Source organism: Puntigrus tetrazona, chromosome 20, assembly GCF_018831695.1.
Source record: "Puntigrus tetrazona isolate hp1 chromosome 20, ASM1883169v1, whole genome shotgun sequence".
Classification (NCBI taxonomy): Eukaryota; Metazoa; Chordata; class Actinopteri; order Cypriniformes; family Cyprinidae; genus Puntigrus; species Puntigrus tetrazona.
Window position 1 is genome coordinate 18,049,037 of NC_056718.1, and position 19,837 is coordinate 18,068,873.

Here is a 19,837-nt window from a genome sequence, read left to right on the forward strand (position 1 = left end):
ATAGGCTCTCACGCTTGACAGCACATTACACACAACATGATACTAGCACAAGACTTTAATAATACTTTAACCTCTCGCCCCCATATTGTGCCATAAAAAAGGCAGATGGTAACAAGCTCAACTGATTGTAGTCAATTAGTTCTGGTCATTCATAAAAAGAGGCCTAACTTCTAAGAGTATTGGTTCAGTTCTTGACTCCTGTGCCAGATTTCACCACCCCAACTTCCATTAAACTACTCCAGCAAAGATAATGTCTTTGATCTTTTTCTTTACAATAAATTGCAGTCAATTCATCACCCCAGTAATGTTTTAAGCCTAGTTTAGCCCCTTTTTGTGATAAAAGTAGAGGAAGGACAGCCAGTGGTTCACTACAGCATTCCATGCACAAGTCATCAATTTACATCAGCCCACAGGGACCTACAAGAGGTGCAGGGAACATATAAATCATCTGAAGCGTGACACTTGCAAAAGATTGGGGAAATGCAGCTTACTGCTAGTTAGACTCTATAGGGAAAGTCATGAGGTTTGGGGGAGAGCAATAAATCTGGAAGAGTGCCTTATAGAATTAACCTCATTGCCTTGATGCTAACCAAAGGGACACATGTCAGGGTGATCTAATGGGGTTAACTCTCACTACAAAAGCGGCCAGAGTAAGATTACAATGAAAGTATCAGAAGATAAGAGGCATTCACCTGACAGACATTTATAAAGCTTCGAAGTTAGCTGCTTCCACTGCTGAAGATTTAAAAGCAAGCAAAACGGAGTGGGTGCTCTCAAACAGAAGCCAAAGCAATAAGACCATAAGTGCCCAGTGAGTGCCAAAACCAACAAAGGTGAGCGGACTGGCTAAAAATGCACTGAGAAATTAAAATTTCTGGTTCTTCAAACTAAGTGGCAGGAGAAAGCACACCTAAATAAACATTAAAACCATTACATGTGATTGCACATATAGTTTGTAAATATTTGCATTAAAAACTATTGTGACAGACAGTAAGGTAGAAAAAACTTTTGCATGAGTAAAATCACCTATCTAAGCATTTTAACGGTTTGCTTTATAACCAAAAAATGTATAACCCAAATCTGTCATTTTTGCCTAGTTTGACATTTGGGAAAGCAGTTACATTAAACATATTGTGGTTTCAAATGTTTTAGTTCCAAATCTAACTCCTGCCAGCTGAAAATCCAGATTTATATGGTTGCTGAGCACCATTTGTGCTTCAAATGCTGCAAGATGGAGGGTGTTATATGATGGTGTCTTTGTTCTTAATCTGACATTCATCACAGTGATTGGTGTGATGGGAGTGAGAACATATGAGTCTTTCACTAAATGAGAAAGTCACAATTTTTTTTTTTTTTTTGTGGAGTGCAGTGTTTGTCTGCCCTGAAAAATCAGGCATTTGAGACCATTTGAGTAGATCTCTGGCCAACTTCTATTATTTCTTTTCCAAAAAACATTGTTGGCATTGCTTGAATAGGGGAAGCAAGTAAAATCAGTCACCAGTCCTAATTGTGATTATCTGTGCTCTTGGCAACATAGCCTATTGTGACAGTAGCAGTCAGAAGTTGGAGATAAAAGGTAACAATGTTACTAGACATTAACAATGTGTTCGAGTCAGAAACAACAAATATCAAATTTTAGCATTTAACACTAAGTTAAACACTTTTATTACAAACTTAAAGCAACACTATACCCTTGTCCTTTTTCAAAATTAGCAAAATATATATAATGAGTACATAATGAATGCATTTTCCAAACCACCTTTTTGGCTGGAATTGCTACGTACACTTAAAAAAATAAGCACAGGCATAAAAAGTGCTTATATTTGGACTATTGTAGTCTATTCGGGTCGTCACCGCTGCTTAGTAACATATACCTGCGTGAATCGCCATTGACATAAACAGAGACGTAGCTCCAGTCACAGTCTCTTTAAGATAAGTCATGTCACGTTAAAACGTGCAGCTCCTATCTCTTTGTATTGAGAAACATCAAATTCTCTAAGTGTTCACTTAGCTTACGATTAAATTACAGACATGAAATCACCAATGAAATCTGACAACTGCTGAAATAGAGCTATAAAAAGCTTATTTCGTATTTCTCAGGCCAGTGCGCATTTGCCCTGTCCTAGGCGCACGTCTCAGAATGCTGACTGTTTCTATAGCAACCAGAACTTCTAACTGATGCGCTGACTTCACAGATCAACGATTGGCGAATTTATTTACGGGCTTCTTGTGACTGATAAGCCATTTTAAGAATGACATTTTTCCCCATACAAAACTATACGAGTGACACGTCTTGGGTAGTCTATAGTCTTTTCCACGGTTAGACTGCTCTTCCGTGGGATACTTGCAGGTCTGTTTATTAACCGCTACAGCCCCAAATTTTAAAGTGTTGCTTTAATACGCAAAGCCATTTCTATGATGAAAAACTGTGGGAGCATTAAAATATTGCTTGGTTTAAACATTTCATTTCGGACAATTATAAGCTAAGGAATATGATTAAGGGAAGATGCCTTTGCTTTCATCAGAGGTGCCTGGAAAGCTTAAGCTTACTTACAGGAAAGGCCAGCTGCAAATAGCACTCAGGTTGGAAAGAAACAGATCATGCAGGGCTCTGGTTATCTGCTGATAAGCAGGAAAGCCGCTGGTCTAAATTCTTACCTGTTTCCCACTGCCACTGCTCTCTAGAAAGATCTTCATTCTGACTTTGACACAGAACATGACAAGACCTGTGACCCGCTGTAAACTGTTTGGTCACTTGAGCTATCACAAAAAAGAAATATACTGTACTATGTTGGTAACATTCTGTTGACAATAAGTAATTTTGCACCTACATGTCAACTAACTTTCATTAGAGTATAAGTAGACTGTTTGATTATTATCTGCTCTTTATTGTGATGATCTACCAACACACATTCTACTGACTACAGATAACTACACGATCACATAATCTTCAGCAGTTTTAACCACATTCTCATTCTAAAGCCAAATTATCGATTTGTTCCTGGAATGCTGTCAGGAACATATCAAAAAGGAAGGTGCACAACTCCTCCAGTTTGCAAGGCTGGATGTGGCATTCTTTGGCAGAATGCCCAAACTAGGCTGATAAGACAAGATAAATCCAGGCTAGAAAGCTACACACTCCTCTCCCTTCACGGAATGCTAATAAATATTTGGGACAGACACTACTAATGCACTATTGGTTTTAATTTAGTGTGAAACTATATATGTAAAATACGAATTCCAAAAAAGTTATATCACAATTTATATTACATATAATTCAAAATACATTAAGTTCAAATGGATATTTATCCTAAAATGCCTCCTAATGCCCTTCTAAAAAAAGGCTTTTTTTAGGCTTTCTAGTCATGAAACACAACTTCTACAGTTACTTGTAATAAAATGGGGACTACTTCTCACTTTCACACCCAGTATTATGCATTTTCTTGAAGATGTTGACACTCCTCTACAAACTGTGTATGTGAGGTTATGAATACTAGCCTTTATACCAGCCATGCAGTGGAGTACTGCCAACTCCCACCTTTTAATTTAAGGTGGAGGAAAAAAGAAAACAAAGTATCACATGGCCGTTGTGACTGCAGTGTCCTGTTGCAGTCGAAGGCCATTCAAGTCTTTCTAATATAAGGCCCTTTACTCAAAAACATCTTAAGGGACTTGCAATTGTGTTTAAGATTGTTGTTGGCTATTCATCAACTATTTTCCTTTTAATAAACATATGGCTTTGCTGAATCCATGACTTCAAAAATAAACCTAAAAATGATGCTTGATTGGCTTTGGTAGGGTTTTAATGCTTGTTCCTCCATTTGACTTGAGGTTGATTGTGCTAGTCCAAAACGATAGTAAAGCATGAGCTGGTGTTGGGGCGGGGGTGGAAGTAGAAGGTTGTGGATGGACTCTCCCCTCATCCACTTGCACAAAGGAGGGCTTTCTTTCCTCATCCCTTTGCTTTCTTAACTCATACCACCATTAAACCCCCAACCTTGCACGGTTCATTGAGAACACAGTGAACACCACTGCTCTGGTTGGTTTAAAGACACAGCAGGAGCATTGCAGAGCACCAAATCCTTTCACAGGCTTGATCCCCCTGGGCAGGCCAACAAGAGCATTTCACCTGAGTGCTTTCAGTCTGATCAAAACTACCTCATTCTGGCATTTATTTTCAATCATAACATTTAAATAATTACTGTAACTCTCATCATCTATTTAGACCCCCCATGATGTATAAAAATATTCATGGTAATTTTGAAACTATTATAACTTTATCCTTATGTTTTATCACAAATGTCATATACAAACGTGAAATTCTAGTGTTAGAAGAACGTTTGACTCAGAAACACATAGTGGAGAAATAAAATGAAAGTGCCCGAACGGAACACATTTGGGTTTATCGGCTATCAAGATCTTCGCAACATGCTTTTCATTTTTCTTTTGTTCCAGAATCAACAGTCGCAATGTGTATTTATTCTCACAGGATCATTAGAAGGTCGTAAGCGTAAGCCACACAATATGGTGCAAATGTTTTGCTTTGCATTTCCAAAATGAACAGCAAACCGTATGCAAAAACATAGTCAAGGCTTACTTTTCACATGAGAACAATGGCAACAACCAACATTTGTGACCACTAACTGCGTGACTGCTCCTGAGTGCAGATGGTAAACATTAAAAGCAATGTAGCGTTCTCATAAATGAAATGAGTTGTTTTTCTCACAGTGGTTTTCTATTAAGTCTTCACATGTAAACCACGTAGTGTATGTAATTGGCAATTAAACAGGTTAATGTGATCCTGGTGCGTATGTGCAGCTGGACACAGCACGCATATGTTACAGGTGGCCGCAGAGGTTCTGTCATTAAATACTCACCCTCATGTCGTTCCAAACCGAAAAGACCTTCAATTCGTCTTTGAAACACAAATTAAGATATTTTTGATGAAATTTGAGAACTTTTTGACCTTGCATGGACAGCAACTGACTACCTGCCATCATTAAAATGTGACATCAGTGGTTCAACCATAATACTCTAAAGCTATGAGAATCCTTTTTGCGCACAAAAAATATATTTCTTTTCTTCTATGTCAGTCCATGATGATGACTGATGTAGCCTGGATGTTTCATTGCCAAAGAAATTTTTGAAAACTGAATTATCATACACGTTACATGTGTTTAAGAAACACTTAAGTCTACTTACCCACTTAAATCATGAGTTAAGGATTATCCTGTGTCAAACAGCAATGTCATGACAGTGAAAATTCCTAAAGACAGACACATAGCGCTAATCTTAGAAGCAACGAATCAGATCCCAAAAAGACTGGTTTTAACAGGACAGTGTTTTTGTGGGAGTGCAGCCGTCATTGAGCTTGATTGAATGTATTTATGTTAACTTTTGGAATGTGTGTTGGGACTCAAGCAGCATGCTGGAGGCAGAACACAGAACAGTGTACTGGGGTTTAATGCCTCTCGATGACTCCTATTAAACTCACTAGCCATAAACTTGGGGTTTTGTTAAATAGTGAAACTCCTGTGATCTTATAAAATATATACTGAAGGTGGGTGGCAACCACCGGCATTCTTGGGTTGCTTCTAAGTGTAAAATAACAACATACGGAGAACACACACACAACTAAACCAAACAAAACACCATGACCCACTGGTGTTAGGATGGCAGTTCAAAACAGAAAGAATGTAAACACACTTGAACTTCAGAAAAAGCAGATGCAGGGAAAGGAGGCTGCTATCTAGACTTGGCATTCATTTAATTAATGAGTTTGTGAAAGTACATCTTGAGGGATAGTAAAATGGCAAAAAAGGTGTCATTATTTATTTACCTTCATGTGCCATACTTTGCACATTCTTTTGAGTTAGATGTTTGGTCATGAATTGGACCGATCGGATTCATGAGTTTGCCATTTGCCATCTTTTGGACCCCGTTGACTTACATCGTTTTTTTTGTCAATTTAAAAGCTAACTGGAACTAAAATGGTGTTCAACATTTTTCGAAATACCTTTTGTGTTCAACATGAAAATGCCATACATGTTCATATACAGTATACAAGTTCATTTTTAGTTTTTGTGTGAGCTATTGGTACATATTATTACTTAAAGTTTACTTACATATTTGAACCTAACAAGTACAAAAGTGTACCTTTTGAAAAGGTACTGCCTCGGTGCTGCTTTTGTACCTTTTTGTACCTATTTCTGAGAGTGTAGAAATACTTGTGAATCCATTAGAAGAATGTGACTACCACAACACCCCCAGTTTGTTACATATTGCGTACCACAGCTTTTGTTCAATGATTGCAAAGAAACTGTCCCCTCAGGAATTTTAATCTGTTGGACAAAGTCCATGGACTTACCAGTGCTTTCAGTTTCAAAATGAAAGTTGGGAAGATCCAGTGTTGGCTAAAACAAGTTTAAAGGGAAATCAGAGCTTAAAATGCAGACTACCGTCAAATAGAAAGTGGAAAATCCTTTCTTGAGGTTGAATGACATTAAAATGTAATGAGTAATAAAATGATTTAGAAAAAAAATGATTTAGAAAAAGATCACATTTTCAAAGATCTCCAGTTTCCTGTGGTAGACAGACATGGATAAAGTGAGATTTAAATCAATCTGACGCAACAGAGTTTGGAAAAAAACAAAATTCTTTTACAAAGTGCAGAGATCAAACAGTGGAAGGGAGTTCAAAAACACACCACACATGCATTTAGACATTTTTTCCCCAAGTCTGTCCAAGAAGAAAGACCTCACTCAAACTAACCTTAAACTGCTGTATGCCTGGGTTCTCACATTAGCACTGTCATGACTGAAACACCTACAAGTGGTCATAGCCCTTAACGCTGACGTCTAACTTGACTCTCCAGACAAACCCTGACTTGAACTGATGCTAAAGATGAAAATTTGCTGAGGCTGTTATTCTGGTCCAGTAGACCGAAACAGTCTTTCATGGTTAGGGTAGGTCATGTCACTTAGCCTGGATCCTCCCTTCGGCATTGCTTTGAGATCACAGCAATTATATGTGATGCTATCTCAGCAACCTTGAGATCTGAGGAAACTGTCCAGTGAAGTCCAGACCAGACCAGATATAGCGTTTCCCTTTTATGTATTTTGGATGGATTGAATTTTTTGTTTTTTTAACAATATATACTTATATTGCCATATGGCCATCAAGTAATTATATATACAAAGTCTCATATATATATATATATATATATATATATATATATATATATATATATATATATATATATGAAGCTTTGTATACAAAAAAAATATATATATACGAATGGCGTTACGATGTTATGCGACGGGTAAGATTATGGTTACGTTCAGAAAAATATAAACAGTAAATTTACGAGTAAATAAATGAAATAGCTTTTTATTGTGTTTGCATACATCTTGATAATGTCATAGACTAAATTCTGGTTACAAAAAAAAAAAAAAAAAAAAAATATATATATATATATATATATATATATATATATATATATATATATATATATATATATATTTTTTTTTTTTTTTTTAATTATTTTTTTACTGTAAAGACAAAACAAGGGTTAAATAGATAACTATTATCGTGACGACCTGATACTCAGAAATCCAGGAGAGAGAGAGAGAGAGAGAGAGAGAGAGAGAGAGAGAGAGAGAGAGAGAGAGAGAGAGAGAGAGAGTGTGTGTTTTTGGATCCGCATCATTTGAAGGCAGTTTTCACATTATGACTGCGCAGGCGATGAAGAAAGAAACCGGACACTTCTCATTAGTTTTTGACTGCGGACGGTGTGTCATGGGTGGACTGACGGCATCCCTGAAGATTAGTGCACACTTTGCGATATTATGACAAAGGTGCATAAACTCAGAAAACACTTACTCAGAACTTTATGAAACGCATCAGTGGAAAGTTAGCGGGGCTGTCGGACTGCACTCCATGCACACAAGGAGCATTTTCTAAGTTGAAGCTGTTGGATGTACTTTTTTAACGATAGTTTTTTTTAACGATCTGTTTAACTTGTAAGTCATGGCACTACATTTTGTTTACTTATTGACTTACTTATTGTTGGCGCTGATTTTGCCCGGAGATATTCGGGGAGCAGGAACGTACGCATCGCGATACACTCAACATGTGGATGAGAGTCAGTCTGTATCAGCTCCACAGAGTGGATCTAAGGTGACCAGCAGACACAGGTAAGCTTTCATTTTAGCAACACACCTCAGAGTTGATCCTTTAATGATTTTAAACATTATCCTATGATTTTTTTTTATGTCATGTAAATTGGAATGTCTACAAAATCTGTATTATTAATTATTTATACCATTGTATTTATTTTTGTAATCTGAATGATCAGAGTTATGTCTAAGCTGGCTGTTTGGGTTATTATGTAGAGACTTATTAACGTTGTGGCAGAAGTAGATATTGGTAGTCGGAGGTAAAGCATTTTCAGGGTGTTCACAGTGACTTGCTGACCATACATGATCAACTGTAACAGAGCTTCATTAAGCCATATACCCCATGTGAGTTTTTAACATCATGTGGCACACCTGTCTGAGCTGGCTGTGCTGATGTTGCAAATATAAGGTCGTACTGTACTGAGTTTATTCGTTTCTGGTCACTAAATCTAGTATGAAATTGGAGACTCTGGGTGAGTGAGCTACTGTTGGACAGGTCTGCCCTTTTTTGGCTTTACCGAGCAGACGTCAAACGGTGGAGACCATAAGTGCACTTATCCTGGCACTAGCACAGCCCAGTGGAGTAAAGAGGTTCTACACTGCACTATAGTTTGAGAAAGAATGCGTTGGCCCCTGCTGGCACCAATGCTTAAGACCGCCTGTTTGAACTCTGCTTTGTTTTTACAGATGTGTGAAATATTAGACAACTTGTGGTAGCCGAAATCCTCCTTCACAGCGTGTCCCATGTTTGCTGTCTGTTCAACATTTTGGACGATATTAGCCGCTCTTCTACTTTTTGATTGAGTTGTAATTTGACTTGCAGTCCAGATAATGCCTTATAAACAGCTGGTATGCACAGATGCTTTCAATCCAACAGAAAAAAAAAGTGTCGGTTGCCAGTAAAATCTTTTTTGCTGACGTATAATTTGTGAAGCTATTTCTCTAAAAACAGATGCTAAAAGACCGAAAGCTGTACTCCTTAACAATAATTTCACTAATAGACTTCTCTCAAAGTCAGAAATATGACATGCATTTAAAATATCTTGCTTAATATATATAGCTTACCTTTTTTACAGATATGTTGCTCCCAATGCTTGTCTTTCGCTGTGATGCATCGCCTGTAATCATAAACAAGTAGTTCCTGCTATGACAAATCAAATGGTGCACCAGAAACTTTGTTAGTTTCATCCTTGATGTAAAGTGTATACTTGTATATAAATGTTCTCATCAAACGTGTGCACTACGTTTGATTGTCGAGGGTATGTGTAAGCATCTCGCAAACAGTTTGTTGAGTTCAGCTTTTATCTAAATAATTTAGGTTGCAAATAGGAAATGCACACTTTCTTACATCTAAACCATAATTGCAAACATTTGTGAAATTGGATATAACAAGATAATATGATAGGGAAGCAATGTAGGAACACTGACCGAGCCAATGTTAATATCTTTGTGTGGACATATTTTGGAAAGTGTTTAAACTGCGTAAAAATGTATTTGGTTTTGGATATGATTTCCTGTGGTTCTGCACATCAACCCTGTAAAGCCTTCAATATCAAATAATAGTTAGAAAATGTATATATATATATATATATATATATATATATATATATATATATATATATATATATATATATATATATATATATATATATATATATTTATTTATTTATTTATTTTTTTTTGGAACAATTTATTGAATTTTGAGACAAAAGATGCATATTTTTATAGAGTATAATATTTGGCTACATCAGCTTTTTTGCTAGTATGGTATGATATCAGAAAATATGGTGTTCATACTTGAGGGAGGATTAGACATCAAAATTGTATACAGTTTGGTACAGCCATTGTTATATATATGGATGAAATCAAGATGCAATTCTGATGGTATGTAATGTAAAACGATGAGATCTATAGCCAGCTTCATACGAAAAAGGAGATATAATTTGTCACTCTATATTTATATCATCAAAGTTGTGTAGTTTTTACTATATTTTATTGTTTTATTTTATAATTTTTTTTTCTAAAAATTATGTATGGATATTCAAGTAAGATTCAGTCCAATAAGTGTTCATATTTAAATGCTATGCACAGTATAATAATCTGTAAAAATTAAAGGTATAAAATATCAGTCAGATGACAGAAGACAAATAGATTGTGAACTGGTTGATTAGAGATCTTTTTTAGAGAAATTTGTGTATATATAGGCTATAGATACACACATATAATAATATAATATTACATATAATTTATACAATATTACAAATAATATATCTATAATGAATAAACTCTCCATTGGTGTGTGGTTTGTTAGGATAAGACAATATTTAGTCAAGAAACAACTATACAACTGTATATATATTGAGAAAACAGCCTTTAAAGTTGTCCAAATTAGGTCCTTAGCAATGCGTATTACTAATCAAAATGAAATTTTTATATATTTATGTTAGAAATATATTTATGTTGACCTTCAGGAAATAGATTTTGTTGATTTTTTAAATAATAATTCTGAAATATGAAATAAAACAGTAAACGACTTGATGATACATCATACATGTCTTTATATTTTTTTAGACTTTAAAGGGTTAATAATTTGTTGCCTCATTCGATGTGAAAAAAATCTGCAGTAAAGGCTAGTGGAAGAAAACAGTGTGAGCAAATCTTCAAATGTGGCCTACATGTAGACTTTATATTGCACTTGTTTTCTCTGTTGGTCTAAAACACAAAGAAAACCTTCTATCATTCTGCCTTTAGACAGCTTACTTACTTACTTACAGACAGATATATTTCAGCTTTGTTTGTATGGACAACTCAATTACCCTGAAGACCTACCCACGGTTTCTTTTTTGAGTATAGCAATACATTTCCCTACTGCTGCTGTGTTCTGTGCACACTATTATTTCTGTCCAAGTTTCTGCTTGAGATGCTGAAGTGATACTTCATTCCTTGCCAAATTGGGTTCTGTAGATTCTATTCTGACAAGAAAAAGTGTTTATATTCAGCCGCCTTAAGCTGGATGTTCCTGAGTTGGAGTGGCACAGGCTTGACACTTGCATCTAGGTCTTCTTGTTTATATGACTAAGCAGTGAGTTTTATTCTTGTATAAAATGAAATGCTGACAGTTGCAGTGTGTGTATTGTAAAAAAAAATAATTAGATGACTGGAAGTGTTTATAGAAAGAGTTTAAATACTGATTTAATCCTGAAAAAACATTGTGTGGTAATTAAACTGAGAGCACAAATACATGGTACAACAATGCTGGATGCTGGGAGCCCATTCTTAAGAGTGATCTTGTACAAAATCAAAATGAATCTGTTTAAATATGAGACAAAGAGGCCATTGTGACGCCAAAGTTTTTGTTTACTTTTCCTCTCTCAAATTTGATAAAGCTGAGAACCACTGTTTCCTTTTTTCCCATTGGTATACATGGACCCAAGTCTTTGTCCTTCGTTTTTTACCTCCCCCACAGAATAAAGCTGAAACAATGGCACAGTGTTCTATTCAACCATCACACTTTTAGTTGTATACTCCAAAGCACAATTCATATGTCCTATTTAATGCTTCTATGCACATTCTGTTATTCATGAACCCATCCAGAACTGTTTAGTTTAGTTCTCTTTCATCACATCCTTAATCTCAATGTTCACTCATACATTTCCACAGTATTTTACAAACCAACACAACATATTCAATTCATAATGATGAACAAAAGTAAGACTTTATTCAACATTTAGGCAGATACAAATAGATGCTTCCAATCAAAAGATTGAGTGGGTGTAGAATTTGAAAAGCATGGTTGTCTGTGGTGAAGATGTCCGTGTTGAACTTGTGTACTCTCAGTGTCTGGGCCCCATTTGTTTGTATGTGTGAGAACACTTGCAGCTGATGCATCGAGACATTCCTGTCTCAGCAGTGCTCATGATAACGAATGATTAACCAGGCTCAATGAGTTATTGTGATGAACCAGAAGCATTGGATTTCAGCCTGGTTTCGATCCCATCTAAACAAGCTCCCTGAGAAAACAGTGTCATTTATCACTTTAATCAGAAAATGAGTTTTTAAATCATACAGCACTCCGAGGTGTTGGGCAAACTACATTCAATTCTCTAAACTTCGTAATATAAAGACACACTTGGAAGACAGGAATTCCACTTGGAAAAAGGAGCTTTATGACTTTTATTTTAGATTATCCATCTTATGTGACTGTACTCAGTTCACTGTGTGTCTAGAGTAGATGTATATCACTGAGCAGGATGGAGATATCCCTCCCCTTATTCACTTACAGGATGGGTGGATGTTTAAGATATAAGTGACAAACAATTGTCCAAAAAACCCAAACTCTTATATTTTATGCTAAACCTTATGGTAGTCAGGAAAAATAATTAAAGGTATAGTTCACTCGAAAATGACACTCTCATGTCATTCCAAACCTGCAAGACTTTTGCTTATCTTTGGAACACAAATTAAGATATTTTAATGAAATACAAGAGCTGTATGACCCTGCATAGACAGCAGTGCAACTGAAATGTTCCCAGGCCTAGAAACATAAGGACATTGTTAAAATAGTCCGTGTTAATGGCTTAATGGATCAACATTATTTTTATGAAGCCATGAGAAAACAAAATAATAAAAACTACTACTTTATACAACATGTCCTCTCCTCCATGTCACCATTTTATTATAATTGAATGAATATTAAGACTATCATTAAATCTGGGAAGAAGGTTGCATAAGTTGCCGTTTGAATGTCAAAAGTGGCCCAACAGCATTATTTATTCTGATTATTTTATTACTCTGAGTATTTCATCCAAGTCTATGAAATAATGCATATGCTCTAACAGAACAGAAAGGCAATTTTGTTCCAAGCCTAACACTGTCATGACCTTGTTAACGTATGTGATGCTTTGTGGGTGTTATTGAAAGAAAGTTTTGGTTTTGTGGGTGCCACTAGAAGAAAGATTTGGTTTTGTGGGTGTCACTAGAAGAAAGTTTAGGTTTTGAAGGGCAGTTATTTGTACTTTAATTACAGGGTACATTTTTAATTTAGCTCTGTCTGAAATGAACATGGCAGTCCTCAACCATTTGAACTGAAGCCTTAATAAGTATAATTTGCCTATTCTTTGTACACAAACAGGAACTGGTGTGCCTACGTAGTAACAAAGACTGTAAGCTGTGTAATGGAAGATGGAGTGGAGACGTATGTGAAACCTGAATACCAGCGTTGTGCTTGGGGCCAATGTTCCCATGTGGTTTTGTAAGTATTCATGAGAAAAAACACAGCCAAATTGCATTTCTTTTAAACTTGGTTACCACTTGCTGTTATGACAGTGTCAAATGGGAAAGGCTTGGAACATGTCCCTCACTCAACTAGACGCATGTCCACCAGAACTATGCATGGAATGAGATGGGAGAGACATAAATTTGTCTCAGATGATACTGCTAATGTACCAGAAAGTTACTTGTAATGTTGTTATTTTACTCATTTGTCAATGAACACATTCAGATATAAGTCCAAGATGAAGTTTACTCTTTTCTTAGGTCTCAATATACCTTGCGTTTATCAAAGATCTTCAAAGAAAGCCATAATACTAGTCCCCTATAAAATACAGAAGCCACATCACAAGTATGGATGGAGTATAAACAATATTCTAATAATAGCAACAACTGCACTTGAAAGTTCAGGAGACACACAAGAGGCTTGCCAGAGCAAAGCAAATACTTTCAAAGATTTTAATGATGTACTGAAAGCTTTGACTGAATAAAATAACAAAAACATGCCCAGAAACAACAGCTCAAAGAAAAAGAAGAACAGGCCTTTATTGTACTGTTGCCTAGCAGTTGTGGCCTTTTGAAAAGTGATACTTAGCCAAGGATATGAACGGAAAAGGAATATTTTCTATCTGCCTACTTGAGAAGCGCCATTAGAAGCTGAGGTTAAAGTCTTGAAAGATGATTAAATTAAACTTGACAACTTTAAGTTGAAATGTCACAGAAGTACACATATGTAAATGCTTACTTTTTACAACAAAAACACCACACATAGAGATATATTCAGTTTCTGCTAGAACTGTATATGATGAAATCTCTCACACCACAGGTATCGGACCTATAGAAAACCACGGTACAAGGTTGCCTATAAAATGGTCACAGAGATGGAATGGAAATGTTGTCATGGCTACTCAGGAGATGACTGCAATGATGGCAGGGGCAGAACAACTGGTGAAGAAGGTATGGCATTACAGCACTTTAACCCTACAACACGTAAAATTAGTCTGCTTGATCTGATAGGGTGTGATTTTCTCCTGATTTTTACCTGAATGTAAAAATAGATGCGTTCAAACCCTGGAGCTGGTCTGAATTACAATTAGTAAAAGTCAAATAACTTTAATGTTAATTACTTGTGCAAGCAATTTCTCTCAATAGGGAGAAGTGACAGCGAAAAGATCAGACAACTTGAAGAACAAATTCAAAACCTCCAGTCAACCTTATACAACATGAATAAGAAGTTACATGAGGAATCTCAAAGAGAAGGAATCAGTGGCAGTAACAATTTGGCTGACGCAGCCCAGCCAGGGATGAGGGAGACTATTCATAGCATCCAGAACAAGCTGGATATGCTGGACAACATGACACAGGTCCATGACAGAACCCTCACCAGCATAAACAACCACCTAGTCGGTGGCAATGGAATTGGAAACGAGTTGGACAGTCGCTATGGCACACTTAAAGAGGAGATTCTCAGGGAGCTGGAAAGGCGAGTGACACTGTCTTGCTCGTCATGCCAAAACGGAGTGGAGAGCATTCAAAGGCAACAGCAGGAAGACAGAGAGAGGATCCGAGCTCTGGAGAAGCACATCAGTGTGATGGAGCAGCACCACCAACAAACTGTAGATTTGCTGAAGAAGGACCTATCACATTATCAGAGTTGCTGTGATTCCATCAGCGATCTGGACAGAAGGCTTGGTGCCATTGAGAGAAAGGTCAGTTCGACTGCAGAGGCGTATGATATTCTTAGAGGACGTCTTGAGAAAGAGTTGAGGGGATCAGGCAATGGCAATGGTGGTCGGGGAAAAGCGCTTGATGAAAAACTGAACAGCCGTCTTAGAGAATTGGAGAGAAGACTAAATGGGACTGTAAGAAAAACCGAGCAAAAATGCTTCCATACTGAGACAAGTATGAAGGAGTTTGTCAACAGAGAGATCGGCCAGATAAAGAACTCTGTCCTCAGTCGAAACGATGATCATGGTTATAGAATATCTACCGTTGAGATTGATGTCCAAGACTTGAAGCATTTCATTAACGACCACAAAAATGATCTGGAAAGGTTAGGGAACAAAACAATTGATCTCGACAGTGGACTTAAGTCAGCAATTCATTTGTGCACAGAGACGTGCATTTCAAAAGGGAGTGAGACAGCAGATACTGTGAAAAGCCTGGAATGGAAGGTTGTTGCCAATGAGGAGGACATTAGGAAGTTTGACACCAAACTAAAGGATTTAAGTGTGTCTGGTGACTCCTTATTGGACCGTATTGTAGACCTCAGCCAAGACGTTAAAAAGATTAAGGATCTGACAGGACATAATGGAGAACACTTTAATCAAATTGTCACAGATGTGGAGAGTATGCTACGTGATTGTGACATATGCAATTCGATAAAGGATCAACTTAGTACAATAAAAAACATAACCAGCCATACTTTTAACACACTCAAGGGAGAACTTAAAGATTTACACAAAAAAGTAGACTCAGATGAGTATGCTTGCTCACTGGTATGCTCAAACCTCCAGGAGGAAGTGGGCAAACTGAAAGAAGAGGTCGAGAAATGCACAGGCCAGTGCGTGATCAGCATGGCTGACCATCAGAGGAACATGAATAATCAAAATACCATAACTCACAAGCTTGGCAGAGACCTCAAGTCCATTCAGGGTGAGCTCACAGGGGTAATCCAAAGGTTCAGCTCCATCAATGACACTCTGAAAGGCCTCAGGAACACCATACAGGGGCATGAAAACTCTATTTCTGATCTGGACTCATCCAAGGAAAGAATTTACTCTGAAATAGATCAGATACAGGATGATTTTAATAAGCACAAAGTAGACAGTAAAGTGCATTTTGATAACATCAGTAGATTTAACAGCAACTTGATGATTGAAATGGGAGAATGTAAACATTCTCGAGAAGGGCTGGATAAGAGGCTCTCAAAGATGGAGGATGTCTGTGGTAGACTGGATTTCTTGTCAGTAAACCTTCAGACAATCAAAGATGGTCTAAGCAAACACGTTTCTGGGCTATGGACATGTGTTCATGACCTAAACTCTACACTTATCTCTCATGGGGAGGCCATCAACAGCATTCATAATGTTCACTTAGAGAACATTCATGGCAAAATGAACAACCTCAACTCTACCATACTGCATGTTCTCAAGGAGTTCCAGAGCTTCACTGAAGAGGACTTCATTGGTATGTAACATATGTCAAGAAGAAAACAAATTAATAATATTAACAATTTAAAAGCACTTATATACTTATTATATACTTAGACATATTATACCTCAACTGCCAATTTTTTTGCTGTTTTTGAATGTGAAAAACCAAGCAATTTCCTTGCTTTCAATCTCAGGACCTCCTGGACCATCTGGTCCTCAGGGAGAGAAAGGATCCAAAGGACCACCTGGGCCTCAAGGACCTCCAGGCAGAGAAGGACCACAAGGGAAAGTAGGGCCAATAGGACCCCCAGGTAAATAAACGAGATGCTATATATATTTTTATATATATATATATATATATATATATATATATATATATATATATATATATATATATATATATATAATTATTATTATTATTATTTACTAATTTACCAGAACAGGATTTTATATGGTCAAATCACTTATGTTTTAATTTTTTTCTCTTATGAAGGCCTCAGAGGTGAACAAGGTCAGTGTGTTCTTACTATTACATATCATACTAAAATGATAAAATTAATTGATATTTCTAAAATTAAATATTTTTTTCTAAATAATGTTTAAAATAATAATTTTCCTGCCTACCAGGACCTCCTGGAGAGGATGCAAATGTTCCAAGAATGTCATTCTCAGCTGCACTCACACGACCACAACCCAATGCAGGCACTATTGTCTTCAACAAGGTCTTTGTCAATGAAAGAAAGGCCTACAATCCAAAGACAGGTTTGTATGTTAAAGACAAGCATATAGTGTTTTAGTGAATTAAGGTCTGTCATAATCATAAATTCTCTCACTAAATATATTTTGACAGGTATGTTCACTGCACCTGTGAAAGGACGATACTTCTTCAGTGCAGTGCTGACAGGTAACAAGAATGTCAAGATCGAGGCAGTCTTGTCTAAATCCAATTATGGAATTGCCCGCGGAGATTCAGCAGGCTATCAGCCTGAGGGTCTTGAGAAACCCATGGCAGAGGCACGGCACACTCCTGGCTCTTTGGTCATTTTCAACATCATACTTCCTCTGGAAAAGGGAGATACTGTCTGCATTGACCTGGTCACAGGTAAACTTGCCCACTCTGTGGAGCCCCTTACGATCTTCAGCGGGATGTTGCTCTATGAGGAAGACAACAGATTGTAAGATCATCTGAGACTCACTGAGGACAATATCTGTAAAGATGTAAAAAATTTTATCTGGATATACCTTTTTTTAAGAACAGTTCTAAATATTCAGTGTTGAATACGGTTTCTAAAACAAATTATATGCAGGTTTCATTTATAACAGGCCATAAGAAACACAAGATGGATATATTTTTCAATATTATTAGAAAAATGGACTGAGATTTTTTTATATTGTTACGTTTTTTTACATTTATTCTTGAATGGCAAATCCTTTATTTTCATTTACTGTATGTGAGCCATGTTTGGTTATATTAAAATGTAACGGGAATGGCAAAGATAGCCTGTTGCTAGACCCTTGAAATATGCTCCAGTAAACATTAGTGATAAATAAATGGAGATTACTGACAAGACAATTATTCTGCCTGATATTGCAGCAATCATTTTGTTGGGTTTTTTAACTATTTACAATAATATGCCAGACTCAGAAATGGGCTAACTGGCCAAATGGTTTTGCAAAATGGTTTTGATTCATTTAAACAGTTTTTAACTGTTTAACATACACTGAATAATTTGCAGCATTTTCTTAAACCAAAAAAATAAAACAAAAATAGCACTGAATAAGATGGATCTTTACCTACAAATATGGCATAAAAACAAACATTGCATCAATGATTTAATAGCTTATGCAACTTGTAAAAAAGATAATTTAAGATATATCCATAACTGTATATAAAAAAGGGTTGGTTGGCAGTGCACTGCATAATATAGTATTCACATGCAGTTTGATATTTGTAGAGAAAAATGAGAAATGGAACATGAGAACAAAAACAGTAGCCTATAGCTTGTTGTGGATCTACAAGTACTTGGTCTGTACCAATGGTTTTGGCTATGTGTAGTTTGCCAGTATTTTCTGTTACCAAACAATGCAATCATTACTTTACATAAATGTATTTTTTAAAGCATCACATCGCTATGTATACCATTATCCCTTTCTAATTTTTAAGCTGCACTAAAATACACCTCAAGAAGAAGGAATCCAGAGATCAAGATAAAATATGGATCTGTGTGTACTGTTTGTATGGTTTCTGTTTAAAATGAGGAAAGATGTTTTTTCCTCAAAAGGCTCAATTCAGGTTTTTTAAAGATGGATACAATAAATATCACACACGATATTTTTATATTATTTCCCATTTCCTTACTGTGTTATTCTTTCATATTTGCGGCACATTTCATCATTTAATCTCCAAATTTGGAAAAGTAACTATAAAAGGATGAATTCAAATAAAGCAGGCTGCGCAGAGAGAGACACGGAGAGACATTTTTAGACATGCCAGAGGCTGCAGATCAGGAAACTTCTGTAACCCATTCTCTGGTGACTCTTCCAAAGAAAACTATCAAAGCTGTTTGTGCTAGATGCAGAAAAGATTTCATCTTGCCTATCTTTTTGTCAATGGATTTTTATTTAGTCTCTTTGGACTGCAGATGTCCTCTAAATAGACAAAATCTATCAGCTCAGAATCTGTATCTTTGCCAGACTTGTATTTGTGCGACCTTCGCTGCCTTGGTGGTCTATGCCTGATGTTTTCTTTAATACAACGGGATTTAAAAGGACTTTGCACTGAGTACTGTGAGATCAAACCTTGACCATTCAGTCCATTTTAAGCCCCAGAAGAGAGGAATTCCTGGAAAAGGTCATAAATATTACTTCAGAATGCTTCATTTTGCGATTTGCTCAACTTGCAATTGGGTCCAGGTTATATCAGCTGTCCAGCCATGAGTTGAACCATATGTTCAAATCTACCATTTTTAAGATTTGTCTCACTACAGGCATTACAGAACAGTATTATAATTATGCAAATAAAGTGTATCTGACTGCTGTGCAATCCAAACACTCCTCAGATTATTTTCAGTGCAAAATGTTTTCATAACTTCTTCAAAGCTGTTATGTATTGTATATACAGTAGCCTGTTTGCAATGCTAGTTGTTAATTAAAATATTTTTCACAAATTTCTTATTGTGGTAAGAAGTTTTTCTGTTGTTATGCAGTTGCTACCCTTCCCTTTGACCACATGCTCTC

General features: G+C 36.4%; 1 protein-coding gene across 1 annotated transcript; it reads left to right on the top strand.

The window, feature by feature from the left end:
- The first annotated feature begins 7,701 nt into the window (after positions 1-7,701).
- emilin1a (elastin microfibril interfacer 1a) lies at positions 7,702-19,761 on the top strand. The gene is made up of 8 exons (XM_043219645.1): positions 7,702-8,195; positions 13,309-13,428; positions 14,272-14,402; positions 14,598-16,634; positions 16,795-16,911; positions 17,094-17,111; positions 17,228-17,362; positions 17,451-19,761. The coding sequence occupies exons 1-8, from the start codon at positions 8,029-8,031 to the stop codon at positions 17,777-17,779; spliced, it is 3,054 nt and encodes a 1,017-aa protein (XP_043075580.1). The 5' UTR covers positions 7,702-8,028; the 3' UTR covers positions 17,780-19,761.
- Positions 19,762-19,837: the final 76 nt, after the last annotated feature.

Bases quoted from the DNA above. Each gene is read 5' to 3' on its own strand.
- emilin1a (XM_043219645.1), top strand. From the start codon at position 8,029: ATGGCACTACATTTTGTTTACTTATTGACTTACTTATTGTTGGCGCTG. The intron at 13,429-14,271 runs GTAAGTATTCAT...CTCACACCACAG, and splicing joins CAATGTTCCCATGTGGTTTT to GTATCGGACCTATAGAAAAC. The intron at 17,363-17,450 runs GTTTGTATGTTA...ATATTTTGACAG, and splicing joins GGCCTACAATCCAAAGACAG to GTATGTTCACTGCACCTGTG.